The sequence below is a fragment of the Fusarium redolens genome, assembly GCF_020744475.1.
Source record: "Fusarium redolens strain MPI-CAGE-AT-0023 chromosome Unknown BKA55scaffold_40, whole genome shotgun sequence".
NCBI lineage: Eukaryota > Fungi > Ascomycota > Sordariomycetes > Hypocreales > Nectriaceae > Fusarium > Fusarium redolens.
In genome coordinates this window covers 75,188-91,063 of record NW_025763703.1, presented here as the reverse complement: position 1 = coordinate 91,063, position 15,876 = coordinate 75,188, and the positions used below count along the sequence as shown (strand labels likewise).

At 37.6% G+C, this 15,876-nt stretch overlaps 6 protein-coding genes across 6 annotated transcripts; 2 read left to right on the top strand and 4 right to left on the bottom strand.

Moving 5' to 3' along the window:
• Positions 1-140: 140 nt before the first annotated feature.
• BKA55DRAFT_722850 (uncharacterized protein) lies at positions 141-493 on the bottom strand (the record flags this gene model as incomplete). The annotated part of the gene is made up of 1 exon (XM_046201036.1): positions 141-493. Exon 1 carries the CDS (start codon positions 477-479, stop codon positions 141-143), a length of 339 nt encoding a protein of 112 aa, XP_046040890.1. The 5' UTR covers positions 480-493.
• Positions 494-4,496: 4,003 nt separating this feature from the next.
• On the bottom strand, positions 4,497-5,840 carry BKA55DRAFT_587314 (uncharacterized protein). The gene is made up of 4 exons (XM_046194641.1): positions 5,655-5,840; positions 5,360-5,604; positions 4,950-5,311; positions 4,497-4,895 (listed from the first exon to the last, which is right to left on the bottom strand). The coding sequence occupies exons 1-4, from the start codon at positions 5,757-5,759 to the stop codon at positions 4,633-4,635; spliced, it is 975 nt and encodes a 324-aa protein (XP_046040889.1). The 5' UTR covers positions 5,760-5,840; the 3' UTR covers positions 4,497-4,632.
• A 1,017-nt stretch (positions 5,841-6,857) lies between these two features.
• Positions 6,858-8,327, bottom strand: BKA55DRAFT_629165 (uncharacterized protein). Its single transcript, XM_046196917.1, has 2 exons — positions 7,558-8,327; positions 6,858-7,466 (listed from the first exon to the last, which is right to left on the bottom strand). Exons 1-2 carry the CDS (start codon positions 8,035-8,037, stop codon positions 7,038-7,040), a joined length of 909 nt encoding a protein of 302 aa, XP_046040888.1. The 5' UTR covers positions 8,038-8,327; the 3' UTR covers positions 6,858-7,037.
• Positions 8,328-9,082: 755 nt separating this feature from the next.
• BKA55DRAFT_587304 (uncharacterized protein) lies at positions 9,083-10,547 on the top strand. The gene is made up of 6 exons (XM_046194640.1): positions 9,083-9,334; positions 9,396-9,855; positions 9,910-10,194; positions 10,247-10,445; positions 10,477-10,481; positions 10,505-10,547. Exons 1-3 carry the CDS (start codon positions 9,186-9,188, stop codon positions 10,156-10,158), a joined length of 858 nt encoding a protein of 285 aa, XP_046040887.1. The 5' UTR covers positions 9,083-9,185; the 3' UTR covers positions 10,159-10,194; positions 10,247-10,445; positions 10,477-10,481; positions 10,505-10,547.
• Positions 10,548-11,259: 712 nt separating this feature from the next.
• Positions 11,260-11,718, bottom strand: BKA55DRAFT_600390 (uncharacterized protein; the record flags this gene model as incomplete). The annotated part of the gene is made up of 3 exons (XM_046196517.1): positions 11,260-11,283; positions 11,348-11,368; positions 11,488-11,718. 3 exons carry the CDS (start codon positions 11,716-11,718, stop codon positions 11,260-11,262), a joined length of 276 nt encoding a protein of 91 aa, XP_046040886.1.
• A 780-nt stretch (positions 11,719-12,498) lies between these two features.
• BKA55DRAFT_587299 (uncharacterized protein) lies at positions 12,499-13,218 on the top strand. The gene is made up of 3 exons (XM_046194639.1): positions 12,499-12,776; positions 12,864-12,885; positions 12,946-13,218. The coding sequence occupies exons 1-3, from the start codon at positions 12,702-12,704 to the stop codon at positions 13,059-13,061; spliced, it is 213 nt and encodes a 70-aa protein (XP_046040885.1). The 5' UTR covers positions 12,499-12,701; the 3' UTR covers positions 13,062-13,218.
• The last annotated feature ends 2,658 nt before the right edge of the window (positions 13,219-15,876 follow it).

Below are 15,876 nucleotides of genomic sequence, written 5' to 3'. Positions count from 1 at the left end.
AAGAAGTCAATTGACAAAGGCTCTTCCTATATTCTAGTGTACGTTTTACTTCGTGCATTAGCGTGGCTGAGACATAGTGTGTCAAAATCTGTTTTCTCCTTCTATTTGAACGTAGAGGTCAACCCGGACCCTTCCAACCATTATAAATTATTATACCCATGATAATACTTGTCATGTTGCCCAGTGAGTGGTGGCGGTTGGGTGGATGCTTCGGCAGGACTGAAGCCGATCGGGTTGTAGATTGCGACGCCCGACGGCGCTGGACCATCACCACTTGCCAATGCAGAAAGCTCGGCGATCAGCGGCGCATCATGGGATTCTACATCTTGCTGTGTATTCGAGCGGCCCGGCAAGCTCGGTGGTTTGTAAGGCGTCGAAGCTGTATGCCTTTCTCGTGCTAGCGGATTTAGAGAATTGTCGTCTTCGTTCGCGTACGGCGGATCTAGCCATATAAGTCTTATCGTTAGAACGCTAGCCATTAGATTTGACTCGAATGCACCTATGGTAGCTGTAGTGGTCTGTGACGCGTATGATGCAGGCAATGTACTGTCAACAACGACGCGTAAATTTGGATCAAGAGCATATTCCCGAGCAAGTTCTAGTGTTTGTTTTGTACGGAGCGCCTCTTGTTGCTATATCTGCCGGTCTGCTCTTTCCTATGCGGCCAATGCTCGGCGACCTATCTTGAGTAAGTGAGTGAGCGTTGTTACGAATTGGCATGTATTGCGATCTTTATGAGTTTTCTTAATCTGTTATTTTCTAGCGGATTTGCTGCTTTTTTTTTTTAGTGTATTATTTTATCCCCCTTTTTGCCCTTGAAAGGCTGTTGTGATTATTGGATACTATGTATATTAGTGTGACTCTCTGAAATAAGTTGAAAGAACTATTTGTGAGAAGTATAGTGTTTATTATATAAGCCCTATAGTTCTATGGCCTCTTATTGGATCGAGAAGCAAGAAGGTTATAGTGGCGGTGATAGAGTTAATAAGGTTATATTATACCTAGGATGGTTAATTAGTCTAAGGTTAAGATGCTGGTAGTAATGGCGGTTTTAATAATAAGGGCGCGTTTTAAGTTAAGTAAAACATAGCGATGAGGTTCGGGCTTATTAAGCTATTAGTCTTAGGATAACTTATAAATACCTTTATAATTCTCTTTTTAATTAAATATATTTTTTTAAAGTTATAAGATGTTTTATTACCTCCTTTATATAGGCTTAAATATAAATATTATTATCTTATTTTATAATTACTTTTTCTTTAGTAAGTTCTATATATTTCTAGTATTTATTATTTAAAAAATAATTTCTAAGTTTAGTATATTAAGGTATAATTTTAATATTTTAAATTATTTATTTTTCCTTATATTTAATTATCTTAGTATTAAGTTCTCTTTATACCTTAATTACTTTAATATAGCCTAGGTCTTTATAGTATTTATTAGATTACCTTAAAAGTATTTTAATTAGAATATTATTTATTATTAAGTAAGGATTATAAATAATTATTTTATTTTAGATTTTAAGAGGTGCTTTTATCTTTTTAAAGGTTTATATTAATACTTAATTAATACCTTAGTTAAACTCTTTAGTATTTAGTTTATTATTAGGTTAGGGTTAACTTCTTTTTATTTTTTAATTATTATAATAACCTTATTATATTTATTATTTTATTTTTTCTATATAAGTACTAGTTCCTATTACTTAAATTTTAGTTTTAAGTTTTCTCTTTATTAAATTCTTTATTTATTTTTATATCCTTATTATTACTTATTTTATTTTCTTTTAAATTTAAGGTCTTTTATATCTTTAGTATATTTAAGTCTTTTTTATTTAAGGGCTTCTTTCTTAGTTTTTCTTTTTTTTATAAAAGCTAGTATTTTATATCTTAAGATAGGTTATTTCTCTAATATTAAATTAAAATAGTATTTTTTAAAAGTTTTATCCTTATTAAGAAATATATTATATACTTTTAATAGTCCTAAGATTATAATAAAATTAATACTAAATATATTATATCTTTCCTTCCTAGTTATATTAATTATCTTAATTACTATTTAAGGTTTATTATTTTCTCTTATAATATTAATATATTTCTTCTTTTTAAGTATTAATTTATATTTTTAGTTAGTTTTAATAGGGTTTTTATATTTTAATTCTCTATATCCTTTTTTATTATAATTTTAATAAGTAAGTTTAAACTTATTTTATTTAATTATTTTAATTTCTATTAGTCCTGCTTTAGTATTATAAGATATATTATTATTATATTTCTATACTTAATTAGTATTATAATAAGGTTTATTATCTTATTATTTATTATATTAAGAGTTTCAAGTTCTTTAAGTAAATAATTAATTATTAATTCTAATAACTATATTAATATATTTAATTAGGGTTTATAATTAGTCTTTTTATTATAATTTTACTTACATTAATTCTTTAAGTATATTAAAGAAAAAAGATATTAATATATTTTAGTCTTATAATAGTTTATTTATAAGTTATAGGAATTTTACTTTTAAGGCTGAGGCTAATTTAATTTACTTAAGGGTTTTAATCTTCTTTTTAGCTTATATTTTTTAATTAATTATTTTAAAAGCTATATAAAATACTTCTTTAAATTTAAGAAATCTTTCTTTTTTAAAAATAATAGTAATTTAGGGTTTTATTTTATAAAATAATATTTAAATATAATTATTTATAATAAGTTAAAACTATTAGGCTATAGTTTTAATTAGTCTTCTTATTATATATATAACTTTTATAAAGTTATAGTAAAATTAATTTAGGTAATACATAATAAATACTTAGCCTTATATAAGGAATATAAGTAATTTATTAAGGGTTTTATTAAAAGGCTTAAGTAGGTTAAGCTTAAGGATTTCTTTAAAATTCTTTTTAATATTTATTACTAAGGCTATAGTATATATTTTGTATTAAGTATATATAATACTTTAATTTTATTATTATTATATAATAGAGAATTTATTTAATATTTAATATATCTTATTTATTTTATTAGTAATATTTTTATGTTTTTTATAAAGTTATTTAATCTTTAAGTTAGTAAAGCTTTAAGATAAGTTATTTATATTTTTTATCTCTTAATTAGTTAGTAATCTATTAGCTATTACTAGTAAAATAAGTATAAGATAAGTAAGTATTATAGCTTACTGCCTTTAAGGGTTAGTAGTTATATTTTACTACTAGATAGGGTTAATATTAATAAATATTATATTTAGTATTACTTAGTATTTATATAATATAATTTAAATAAAAGCTATTAATATATAATAATTAGGTTTAATTATATTAAATTAAGTTATATTAGGTTTATTATTAATATATAGTATAGGGTATATATTAAGTATTATTAAAGTATTATATTTTTAATAATAGATTTAATATATATTAGGCTTAATTAATATAAAGAAGTTATACTAATAGCTAGTAAGTTAAGTTTTATAAAGTGCTAATAAATATAATTTATATACTTATAGTAGCTTATAATAGTAAGTTAGTACTTATATATAAGCTATAAGTTTAATTATAAGTCTTATTAAGCCGCTTATAATAGAAATAAGGAGAAAGTATAAGTTATTAATTAAATAGGGAAAGTTAGTAAGGTATATATAATATAGCTATAAGGATTGTAATAAAAATAATATAGCTAAAAATCCTTAAAAAATACTATTAAATAAGGTTAACTATACTATTTTATAAAATATTTTTATTAGATTTTTATTTATTTTATTTATAGCTTAAAAGTATTATAAGGTAGGCTACTTTTAGTTATATAATATAGTAGAGTACTTACTTCTCTAAAGCATTTACTTATTAAATATATTATAACTTATAGTAAGATAAAATATACTATAAGGACTATTAAATAGTTATTATTATATTTTTAAAAGAATATAGTAATTAATTTTAGATAATAAATAGTTTATTATATTTTTATAGCTATTTCTATTTAAGATGTTTAGATGCTTAAATATAGTTATTTATTTATTATATTTACTTATTTATTATACTTACTTATTGTATACATTATAGCAGAAAGCAGAAACTCTTATATTAACAGAGGCTGGTATTAGTATGATGTAAGTTAGGGTTTGCGGCTAGAGAGAGATTTTCTTTTAGCAATTCTTTATTTCCTATCTACCCAAGAAGGCTAGTAGCAGCGTTATTGCGTTAAGTGTTATAAGAGCAAGATTACCTTATTGTTAAGTATCGAACATTGAGTCCAGGTAGTATTAAGAACCTATAAAACGATTATAAGATAGACTGTCCTTATTAAAGATTATTTCATATATGCAAGCTTATTCTCCGCGGCTTGAAACTACATATATTCCTGTTAAACATAATTAAAGCACTATACGGAGTACTATATACCCTAGTCTTACCTATATTTAGAGTTACAGTAGCATTGTGTTGATGCCCTATATCTCCGTCACCCCTATACATGAGTTCAAAAACTCATATTTAGCAAAGCGTCGCATATTCTATAACTCTAAAAAACCCAGTCTAGTAAGTATATAGATTTGACTATATGTATATAACGCAGCCGAAGCTGACTTAGAAGTAACTAGTTTCCAAGTTGAATAGAAGTAGCCTATGTACTATATTATCTATTTACTCCAAGCCCTCGAAAGAAAGTCCTTGAACTTGAGAACTTCTACTTTAGGGTAAAGATCGTTGAGAGTTTTGTCACTTCCCACATGCTTAGTCAAGTCGAACCAACCTTCCATAAATCCTAAGCTCCAGAGCGATAAGATTCCATCTAAGACTTGCTTTGGGGCAACCGAGTATCTCGGAATATTGCCTGGGAGCTCAGTAATCTCTGAACGGCGTAGTGACTCGGGAGAGTCAAAAGCTACTTCAAACTTTTGACCTATTACAGAGTTAGTAAGGCTCTGGATCTTACACGGCTGCTATATACCTCGACCTTCTTCGGCAAGCTTGAGTGCTTCGTTCCACGAGATAGTGTCACCTACAACCCACGACTTCTCTGGCCACTCGGGTGCACTCAGACTATCAGCGACAAACTTGCTAAGTGTTTCGGAATGGGTCAGAGTGACGGTCTCGTTGCCTGTGCTGGGAATGCCAGCCTTCAAGTTCTCTACATCGAGGACTACGGCAAGGGGGATGACAGGAACAGGCTCAGCCGGGAAGCCATAATAATCCATGAGAAACCCGATCATGAATCTGGTGTACTCCATTTCCGTTGTCTTTATAAGATCAATTGCCTCAATCTTGTACTGGCTCACTGTGTACTGTTGCAGGCCAGGAAGCGGGTAAGGAAAGCCACTGCGGTAGTCAGAACTTGACCTATAATTGTTACGTGACGGCACTCACTTGTCTCGGGCTTTGATATAATCAATGCCAAATTCGCTCGGTGCGAATCGAGTAACAGTACCAGCTTCTGCAGCCCCTTTGATGAGATTGATCTGCGCTCGGTGTGTATCTTCGAACAACACGCCGATAGCACTAATCACAACCCGCACTTCATTCTTCCTCAGAACCTCAGCAATTGCACTCACATCAGAATAATCGATGGCGAGCGATGTGACGGTGTGGTTTCCAATGATGTGAGTTTTGGCCTACAGGTATGAGAGAAATAAATCATCAAAGTAGCCCCAAGCCAACTCACCTCTCTGGAAAGGAGAATCAACTGATGCTTTCCGTCATCAGCAATAGCCTTAGTAATAACGCGGCCAAGGCCACCTGAGCCACCGGCGACAGCAACTTTAACCATGTCAGAAGAGAGTAGGTAAAGGTTAGATGAATCCTCTGTGAGAACGAGAAAGAGAGTATGCCTCACCTGGCGTTATGTATCAAAGAAGTCAGAGGTGATGATAAACCGTATATTCCCCGACGGTGCTTTCACGGCGCCATTCATTTGAGAATGGAGGCTGTCCCACTTTGTGCCGAGCTGAGCCGAGGCTTGGAACGGTAATCTATGCAGGGATACACGTCACAGGCACTAGAAGCGGTGCAAGAGTATTTGTTGAGGATGGGGGAAAACGGAGGTTCGGGTGCATCGTACTAGAATGACAATTTTCCTTCTTAATCAGGAGTAATCACAGTCACAAACATTACACGTCGTGTTCACCACTGATGAAGCTTGTTCAATCAACTAAGAATATTTGTCCGCTACAAGTGCCACCCATCAGACATAATGAAGATACAAGGGGCAATTAGTAGACTGGGTTGTTGTGAAGAAAAACGTTGTCTGTTACCTCAGGTTCGAGGACTTGAACACAAACGCCTTATTGGCACCTAAGAACCGGGCTTTAATACTCAAAACAAAAAGCGGGTAAAGACATGCATGTGTGGTTGAGGTATAGCTAGTTCATTAGCCAAAACCCCCTCACACATGCAAGAGACTGGGATCCTGATACGACGTAGGCGGCAAAAACCTTTAAGAGCTCCTCTAAACAGGTGTTTTTTGATGTAGCATTATCGCCCATATAATAGCCGAGGTTTTGAGCAGTAATATTGAACTTCCGTAGCGTACCAGCGATCAACTCAGCCTGCAGCTCGGGTGACCCACTGTATCTGTCAAGGGCAAGGATCACAACCATCGGGAATAACTTTACGGTTGCCATGAACTCTAAATCACAGTCAGCGTCCTGCTGCCTCGACGATCGGCAGCCTGAACATGAGTATAAGGACCAACTCTCGTCGCTCCTCTAGAAATCAAGCGCTCATTTGACCTTAGCTGCCTATCCATGCATGAGATAATAATTCCTCCCCATCCTATTCTTCACTAGTTGAAGATACTGTATATAGGCATAGACCAAGAGGTTAGGAATTATTCTAGTAGACTGAGAGATCTCCGTTAAAAGGAAATCTGTCATATTAACTCTACTTAGCCAAAAGTACACGGACTGACCATTAGAGTATTACTGCTCCTTCTACCGATTGGCATTTTGAATTATTGTGCGACTAAGAGCTATCTTATACAATTTATCCATGCTTTCTCCTCCCTACTTGAACTATCCACTCAGTTTACTCCCAACGTTTACCGTTGCTAAAGCTTACTGCTTATGACGTTTGACTCTTTCCAGCGTTTCAAGTGTCTCTGGGCAGCCTTGAGAGGACTTTCACCGTTGACGAAGCCGATGAAAGGTTTACCAACCTGGTAACCCATCATGTCGACAATGTGCTTGGGGATTTCAGGTAGTCTTCCGAAGTTGACAGCGAGAATCTGATTCTCTATTGGGCGGACCCAAGGCTGACAGTACTGGACTGTGAGAGCGCGACGTTCATGGTCCGATGTGTTCTGACCACCGCCATGCCACAATGTGCCTAGGAAGAAAACAATGCTTCCCCGTGGCATAACGACGGGGAGGGCCTCAGCACGACTCGGTATGCGATCTGGTCCCCATTCATGGGATTTTGGCACAACAACAGTCGAACCGTTGAATTCTGTATATGCGTCGAGTGAAATCATAATAGCCTGGAAGCCACGTATTAGCTAAAATCTCACGTCCGGACTAAGGCTGGACACTCTTGAGGAGCTGAGAGGGTATAAAGGTATCAAGACTTACAGACCCAAAAGGCCGGTGGGGCCGGGGGACGGTAATATAGCCATCATCGTGATGCAAAGTCTGAGCCTCTGCGCCTGACTGGAGGGTGATGCTTTGGAATGTGCTCACCAGCCAACCAGGATCGAAGAAATAGTCGTTAAGAGCCACGATCTTTGGGTGAGCAACGAATTTATCAAAGACCCTTGACTTATTGAGTAAAGCGTAAATACGATTGGTACGGAAGCCTTCAAATTTGTTGCGACCGCCACTACTGGCCGGGCCGGCAGCATCGGATTCAGACAGTCGCTTCAATTCTTGACAAGCCTCCTCAACCTCAGCTTCAGTGAACATGTTTTCAAGAATGACAAATCCATTCTCAATGACAGAGTGGATGAGGTCTTCGTTATGAGGGTCAACCTTCTTGTTGAACAACTTGGCATATGTGCCGACATCACTATTGATGATGCTGTTGTTCCCTGGCTCTTCAGGACGGTACGACATGGTCCAGGTTGTCTCTATTGGTGCTTATTCTCGGCGATCAAATAGAGAAGTTTGATGTATGTTGATCGGTTACTGCAATGAACATTGAACTAAGGGGAAAAAGAAGCGAGCTCCCCAGAAACTTGGTCAGAAAAGTCTTCATATAGAGCGGTTTTTTGAGTGTTTTGGTTAATAAGATAGCATCAGCAGATCTCCCAGTATGCAGGCAGGTGGGGTTGAGTGGAGCCTAGCTACAACTGCCGAGGCACCCCATAATAAAACCTGTGGGCCTGATCTTCTTATCTCTTTGACCGGCACAAGACTGCAGCGGGGTACCGACAGGGACGTAAAGCCAATCAAAATGAACAAAACAAAAGGTACTTCTGCACACACCTAAATCTGCAAGGAGGAAGATGCCCATGCACTATACAGTATAAACATAGAAGAATAAAATAAGGTTTTGCTTACCTATAAACCCCAGGCTTTTTAGCAAGTCCCTGATCATCAGCTTCTTATCCCTTTGAGCGGTACATACCAATTTGTATAATGGTAAAAGTCCCAGCAGTTTTGACTGTTACAAAGAGCTACCTCACAGACCAGACTCGGCAGCAGTACCAGGTCTGCCTAGTACCCTGCACGTACTAAGCTTGTGACTAAGCAAAGTGGGGCGAGTGACCTGAAGGGCTGTACCGCTTAAAGGGATACTAGATTTATTAGCACCAGTAGAAATCATATATGATCTAATAGCAGCGCTTATTCTAATGGATTGGATTTATGGCGATTGGGCTTTGTGTGACAGCTGGTGCTTTATTCAGGCCTTATGTCCACGGCTTCTATCGATGCGGCCTCTGATCTGTCAAAGCCGCCCGGAAATCCGGGTAGTATTTGCATAACAGTTCTGCGAACTTGCGACTCGGAAGTGTCGGGATCGCAGAACACTTTGCCCCGGTCGGCTCTAAAGATAGGGTCAACCGCCTTTATCTTCACACCGTAAGTGGAGAACAGGGCTGACTAGCCCCATTTTACCCAAACGGCTTGTAGCTTGAATCTCTTATGGGGCAATCTTCTTTTTTAGTTGGTGAAAGATTCTATAAAATGCACACTGTAGCCCACATCATCCCGCAAGCGTATCCTGCAAGCGTATCCCGTCATCACTGTCATCTCACACCATGGTCGGCCCGCGAGATCGATTCGAGTGCCAGGAAAGAAACTGTTCCCGCTCGTATTTGCGGAAAGAGCATCTGGTTCGGCACCAGAAGGATCACACTGATTTCCGACCATTTCAGTGCCATTTGTGTACCGCCACATTCAACAGAAAGTACCAGTCAACCTATATAGACAGCGGTTATCTTACGACCAAGCTGTTAATTAATTGCTAGGGACCTTTGTAATCGGCATATAGCACTTTCCCACAAAGTACCCAAGTCAGAGCCTGACACCGCCGGTAGGCAGGAACGCCCTCTAGCTTCCTCCGATGATGCAATCAATTCAACTCGTACGAATGGCAATCAGGTAGTCCAGGCTATGTTCACCACTAGTTGTGTGACCCAGAGCCTGCGTTCAGAGGAATCCCTCGCAATTAAGACGAGACCTGAACATATAGTATGCATTGACCAAACCTTAGGTTCAGAGAACATGGAGCTGATTGAACTCTACTTTTGTCGAATTCATCCGCATTGGCCGTTGCTTGGCCACAGGATCTTTGTCAGCACACCTCAACCAGAACGTCTTGTACGATCAGTACTTGTCGCTGGCCTTTGGGTGAAACAGCACCCCAACACAAGAGAAATGGCGCAGCTCCAGTATGACGTCTTGTTGCAAGATCTTAGTAAAACACTAGTGAGACTCGGTAGAAGTATTGTTGCCATTGAAGTATGCTAAGGTTATTCCAAGTTCAACTATCAGAAGCAAAGTCACGACTGTGCTCATGTTTCATCTGACCAGCTTCCTATGTTTCAAGCTCTCATCATACCATTGATCCTAGCAACCTACAGAGGTAGTGAGGCATTCGGAGCCCTTACAATGAACACCAAGTTTCTTTTTGGACTTTTCGATCGAGCAGGCTTGTTCTCGCAGAACAAGATTGACGAACAGTGTTCCTCCCCCGTTGTACGGGAACAATACCTATTTATAGCTTATTAGGAATTTAATATTAAGTTATTTTAAAGGGCTTAAAAGGTAAGAAAAGTATTTACCTTAATATTAAATTATAATATAGTTTATAATTAAGAATTAATTAATTAAAGGAAAAGTAAGATATAGGTAGGAAAAGTGTAAGGCTTGCTTATCGGCGACGGTTGCTTATTATGTATATTAGAGTTGATTTGGTTATTAGTTAGTAGGGTCCAAAATAGAGTATCACCGCGATAACAATTGCACGCCCCATTATATAAAATACACAACGTAACAATGGCATAGACACTTCAAGTAAGTGTGCTCTACCTACCCCTCTAAAGTTTATCAATAATTCTAACCATTTTAGGTTCAATTTTTTCTCCAAATTATCATTAATCGTTCCTCCATCTTTCTCACGGATCCGATAACGGGATACTACTAGTCCAGAAACGGAAGTGTAGCGCTCACAGTGCTCCGCCAATGAGGGCCGTCGAGGCTTCTACTTTTGACCACGAACTGCAACAGCAACATAGACATAATGGCCGAAATGAATGTATTGACATATTAGTGATACAAACTTATATTCAATAAACCCACAGAAGACTGGCAATTCAGGTAGTGGTGCTGAAAACCTAAGTCGCAATTGTGTACTAGATTTCGGCAGGCCCCCTTTGACAATACACGAGTCCAGGTGAGACTTTTAAAGTTGGGACAGGTAAACAAGTGCACAGTAGCTTGACTCTCGGGGGCATTGTTAGTGTTGGCGTTGGCGATGCAGGCATGGAAAGGTTACAGAATGACTGTAAGACACGATCTTGAGGTATTTTTGGGCTGCTGTTATAGGGATAAATGCAAACAAAGGAATTTCTCTAAAGAAAAGATATTATGGAATAGGCGCGGGTGGTATATCGCATTGCATACTACGGATGCTATGTTGGCAATATGTGATGAACTTCTTGGTTAATGGTTGGCAGGCAAAGTTATAAGAATGAGCGCGCTGAGTTCACTGTTGCTCATGCGTGCTTCCTAAGTTATATGGTATTTCTTAGATTGTAATGACTGCCGATGAGGCTAATAAACACAGGGTCTTAACATCTAGACATTAGAATAATAGCCTCGCATGTAGTCTCAAATTATTCTTGTATTGCGCTTCTTGGAATAGTAGTTAGTTATTATTTAATTCCTAGTACATTGTGCATAATACTAGGAAACTTACGTCGACCGTGGCTCTTGCCCACTGTGAATGAATTCAGTTATATTGGCAGTGGCATGTACATTTACCACCCGAGCACTGACGACACTTAGCAAATATTCAAACCCAACTGCTAATTTCAAGCATGTATCTCTGGTACTCACCCTAGATCTACCACAATTCAAAAACCCATTACACCCAGCGTCCTTACAGCACTTCGAGACGCAACTACCTGCAAAACGGTGAGTAAATTGGTCTACAACTTTGAGGAGAGAGGGTAAAGAGAATGTACTGTATGTGCATGCTCGAGCCTCGAGTGAATTGGGATCGGCTTCAGCAGCCGGAAGGGCAAGCGAGAGGCCCAGAAAGAGAGGGAGAAGCTTAAATAGATGCATATTGGCAGGTGAAGATGTGTTAATGTTATATAGCATAGAAAACTCCTAGAGCTGACGATGGAAGCATTGAAAAATAATTTCTGCTTAGGCGTATTTATACCTAAAATATAAGACAACGGACAAACAAATATATTGCACATTAGCCAGTCGGATCATCAGAGTCCGAGTGCTCACATGCCACCACTGTCGGTGTAACTCTCGGCCAAATACCTAAGGAGAGTGTGACACCCATAGGGTCCTTCAGAATAGGGGCGGCTCAAATTAAACAGGCTAATGCCAGGCGGTATGATTCCAGTTGAGATTTACTGTCAAAGTATAAAGCTATGTACAATCTCTATCGATTACTCTTCTTTGCCCCTCTTAATAAAAAATGTTCCATTTCAATAGAGGCCTTACACCGTTATAACTAACCGTCGTAATAAGGTCTCAGGAAAAGGCTCACTATATACTGCTAGTCCTGTTAAAGAATTTAATACGACGCTGCGATGCATAACGCGGGGAAGGGCACATCGAATCGATTCTTAATGCAGATCGTCTTCCCGTATATGCAGGGAGAGTAATATGCGGAGTAATAAAAATGCCGTTAGGTATTAACTCTCTTATATGGTCGGAATAGTATTAAGACTTGTCGGGTAATTAGAGGTCCGATCTTACTGTTGTTGCTTTAACAGCTTTACTTTATTAGACTCCCGTAAGCGCGGCTTAATTTGTAATATTAAATATTAAAAGACTATATCTATACTAATTAAGATAGGAAGAACTATCTAGATCTAGGATAGTACTATATCTAGATGCCTAAAAGACATATAATTTACCCGTACCCCGCTCTCGTGCCCTGCTAGCAAGTAGCAACACATATATAAAATATCTATAGTATCCTTTACTTGCTTCAGTGGCCTCATTGTTTAATATTAATTTGCAATAAGTAAAACACTACACCAAATCAGGAGAAACCATTTCACGTCTCGTATACAACTAACAGTATGCGCTTCTTCGCTGTAGCAACTCTGCTCGTGGCCCTAGCCGCTGCGGCGCCGACTGATGAAGTTGAAAGCCTCGTATGCCTGACCTCCCTCATTCTTCCCCTCTTCTCGATCCAAGGCATATTACACATATAAAATTTAGCTAACATATGTGGTTTGTAGGAGAAGCGGGCTTGTACCAAGCGTAAGTCGGATCTTTCTCTGTTCAGTTAATGGCGAGGAATTAACGCAATTACTATAAAAGGAGATTGCATATCGCAGTGCTGCAAGCAATATGGCAACTGTAACTTTTTTACTTGCTCGGAATCCTACTGCGGTGGGCTTACCCCTGTCTGTAAATGTGTATGCAGGAGGGTGTGAGAGATTGGGTGCTAGACGGCCAGGTAGAGATTAGAGGTGGAGGGAGAACATGTTGCATACTCTTTCGACGGCAGTAGTTCATTATCTATTATCCCGCATAAAGAAAGAAGCGATATCTCTAAATCTTGTGACCGTTGAGGACGGGGAAGAATTAAATGTCTTTGTATAATTATGTTGCTCTCCATCTCTGTGAAAATCTGGGGGTCTGTGGCCTCAGCGGCGTCGTCCCTCTGACGTCCTTCTTGGCCATGCAAATTCCAAAATGCTGCCAGTGAAGGTTTCGCAATCTGTCTTTAACGTTGCGTGTTGTTGAGTCGATTTGTAGCCACTGCAAACCGCACAGCCGCCCGGACTGTACCTACAGCTATAGCAGCCAATCTCTTTAAGTGGCACAAGCCAATAGAGGGGATATGAAAAGGGTGTACAGCCGATGAAAATAACTTAAACTGAAGGTACTCTGACGGTGTGAGCCAATAATAAGAAAGACAGGACAAGATGCCAAACTTAGATATCTTTAACTGCAACCTAATTTCCAACAGCAAATCAGGTCAAATTAAGATAGGGTTTTCTTTATAAAAGATAGAATTAAATAATTAATCCAATAATAGTAAAAGTAGGCTAAAAGGATATATATTTCTTGCTAAGAAATGATTATTAAGCTAAGATACTATACAATTTCATCCCCTTTTACTAGCCTTACGTAGCAGCCATGTAACAATTAATCACGGCTAGACCTCTTATCCCTGCGTGCTTGCCAATGCCGTTATGGTACTTCTTTATATTGACTTACGGCGTGTTATGTGTCACGGGTAAGTGCGAGCAAGCGAAGCCTTTCGAGTTACGCGCAAGAGAATCTGCTGCCTGGCTCCACAGCTTGGAGCCCTGTCCCATCCGCGTTAGGTTCGCGCTCTTCTCGAGCTAGCCTGGCGTCTGATTAGAATTGATTCTTTTGAGCTCGTTATTCAGCCTACGTACGCAAAGTTGAACGATGGGGCCATGGACGTTGAGCCTCCATGTGAAGGTCTGGGGGGGTCAGTCGTATGTCTGCCGAGTGTGGATTTTGGTCTGGGACCTAGACCCTTAGACTGCTGTCTGAACACAAATGGCGTTCTCAGACTATAGGACGACAACTTGGAGATATATTTCTAATCACGGCAGAATTAATATCACACAGAACCTATTAATAGGCGAAATCCAGTGACTATGCTTTGACTTGCATGAATGTGCATCTCAAGCGGGACCAGCGTGTTTATTGACATCTCAGCATATTTTGCCTGGGAGCTACTCGAGCTGGCCTACCCTATATGAATCCGATAGTGGCTACCACGCAACTCGCCAGGGCTAGCTACGAGTAGGAAAGTGCTTGCGAGGCTCTCTGTTAGTGCGAGTGGACATTGCAAGTGTTCTGGATGAGGTTGGATGCGATAGCAGTTGTAATGGTCTAGCTTAGCATGTCCTGTGATCCCTTAGGAGACTTTTCGGGACCGAAGGCCCCCTGGATGAAAAATATACATATATACATATATACATTAGGTTACATGTTAGCTTTTCTCCATCAGGGTAAATAAGGTTTCCTCGTGCTCTAAGCCCCTGTCTTCGCCGCGGGACACCTAACATCCCATACCGCTTCCCAGATGGTTGGTGGTCTTAATGACAAACTCTGTGCTTCTGGCTTATCTCTAAGTAACCTGTATTCTCCCACGGATCCGCCCGACCTTTCCCCTGTAGGAACCTTATCGCAAACGTAAAATGACTCACTTAGCTTAGCTAGTAATACAGAAATAGCGGAATAATAGCCCCGTGAACCCCCAGAGCGTGCACGGGCCAGGATATGTGCATTGCGTTGCAATATTCGTTTGCAGCTTTTATTAAAGTAGGGCTCGGTGTTGTATTGTGCCGATTCCAGTGGGGGCTGACAACCAATGTCGAACTAGAGGTGATCTGAAACCTCAGACCCTCCTCTCTCCTTCCCTAAATATCGTTCCTAGATGCTTAAGTTTGACTGCAAGCCTAAGATAAGCTAAAATCCCCTTTTAATATAATAATACCTAAAATAGATCTAGCCTAGTATTAAGGCAAAATTAGGGCATAGGGCTAGGTATATAAGCCACAAAGACTATAATAGATAAGAGCGCTTTAAGTATATTTTTTAATAAATTCTAATATTAATATTAAATATAACCTATTTATAATAGACCTTAAAAAGAAATTAGGTATAATAATTATAAAAACTTTTAAAAAGGCTAGGTATAAGGTATTATTATATACTTAGGGGGATCTTATACTAATTAAGGTAATTTTAGTAAATAGGCTACTATTTTAAATTTTTATAAATCTCTTTATAATATTTAGATAACTTTAACTCCTAGAATAACTATAAGTATTATAAATAGATATTATTTATATTAATTAAAATAACTTAAGTAAAAAAGTAAGCTAAATAGGGATAATATTTAGTATTTATCTTAAGGCATATAGGGTTATTATCTAGCTAAGGTAAGTAATTCATAATAATAAATATCTCTTTAGCCTATTTAAGACTTATAATAAGGAGGGTATAAGTAGTATTTATAAAGAGGTTAAGGACCTAAGAGTATATAAAGTAGCTACTAAGCTTATTAAGACTAAGCTATAGTTTTAATAAACTTAGACTTAATAAGAGGTATATATAGCTTATAAAGTCTATATATTATATAAAAGCTAGGAATGTTCTTTTAAAAACTTTTAGCTAATTATAAATTACCTGCTTTTAGATATAAAATATATTTAAACCCTATTACAACCCTTAGGAATAAGCCTTAAGTATAAGGAGATA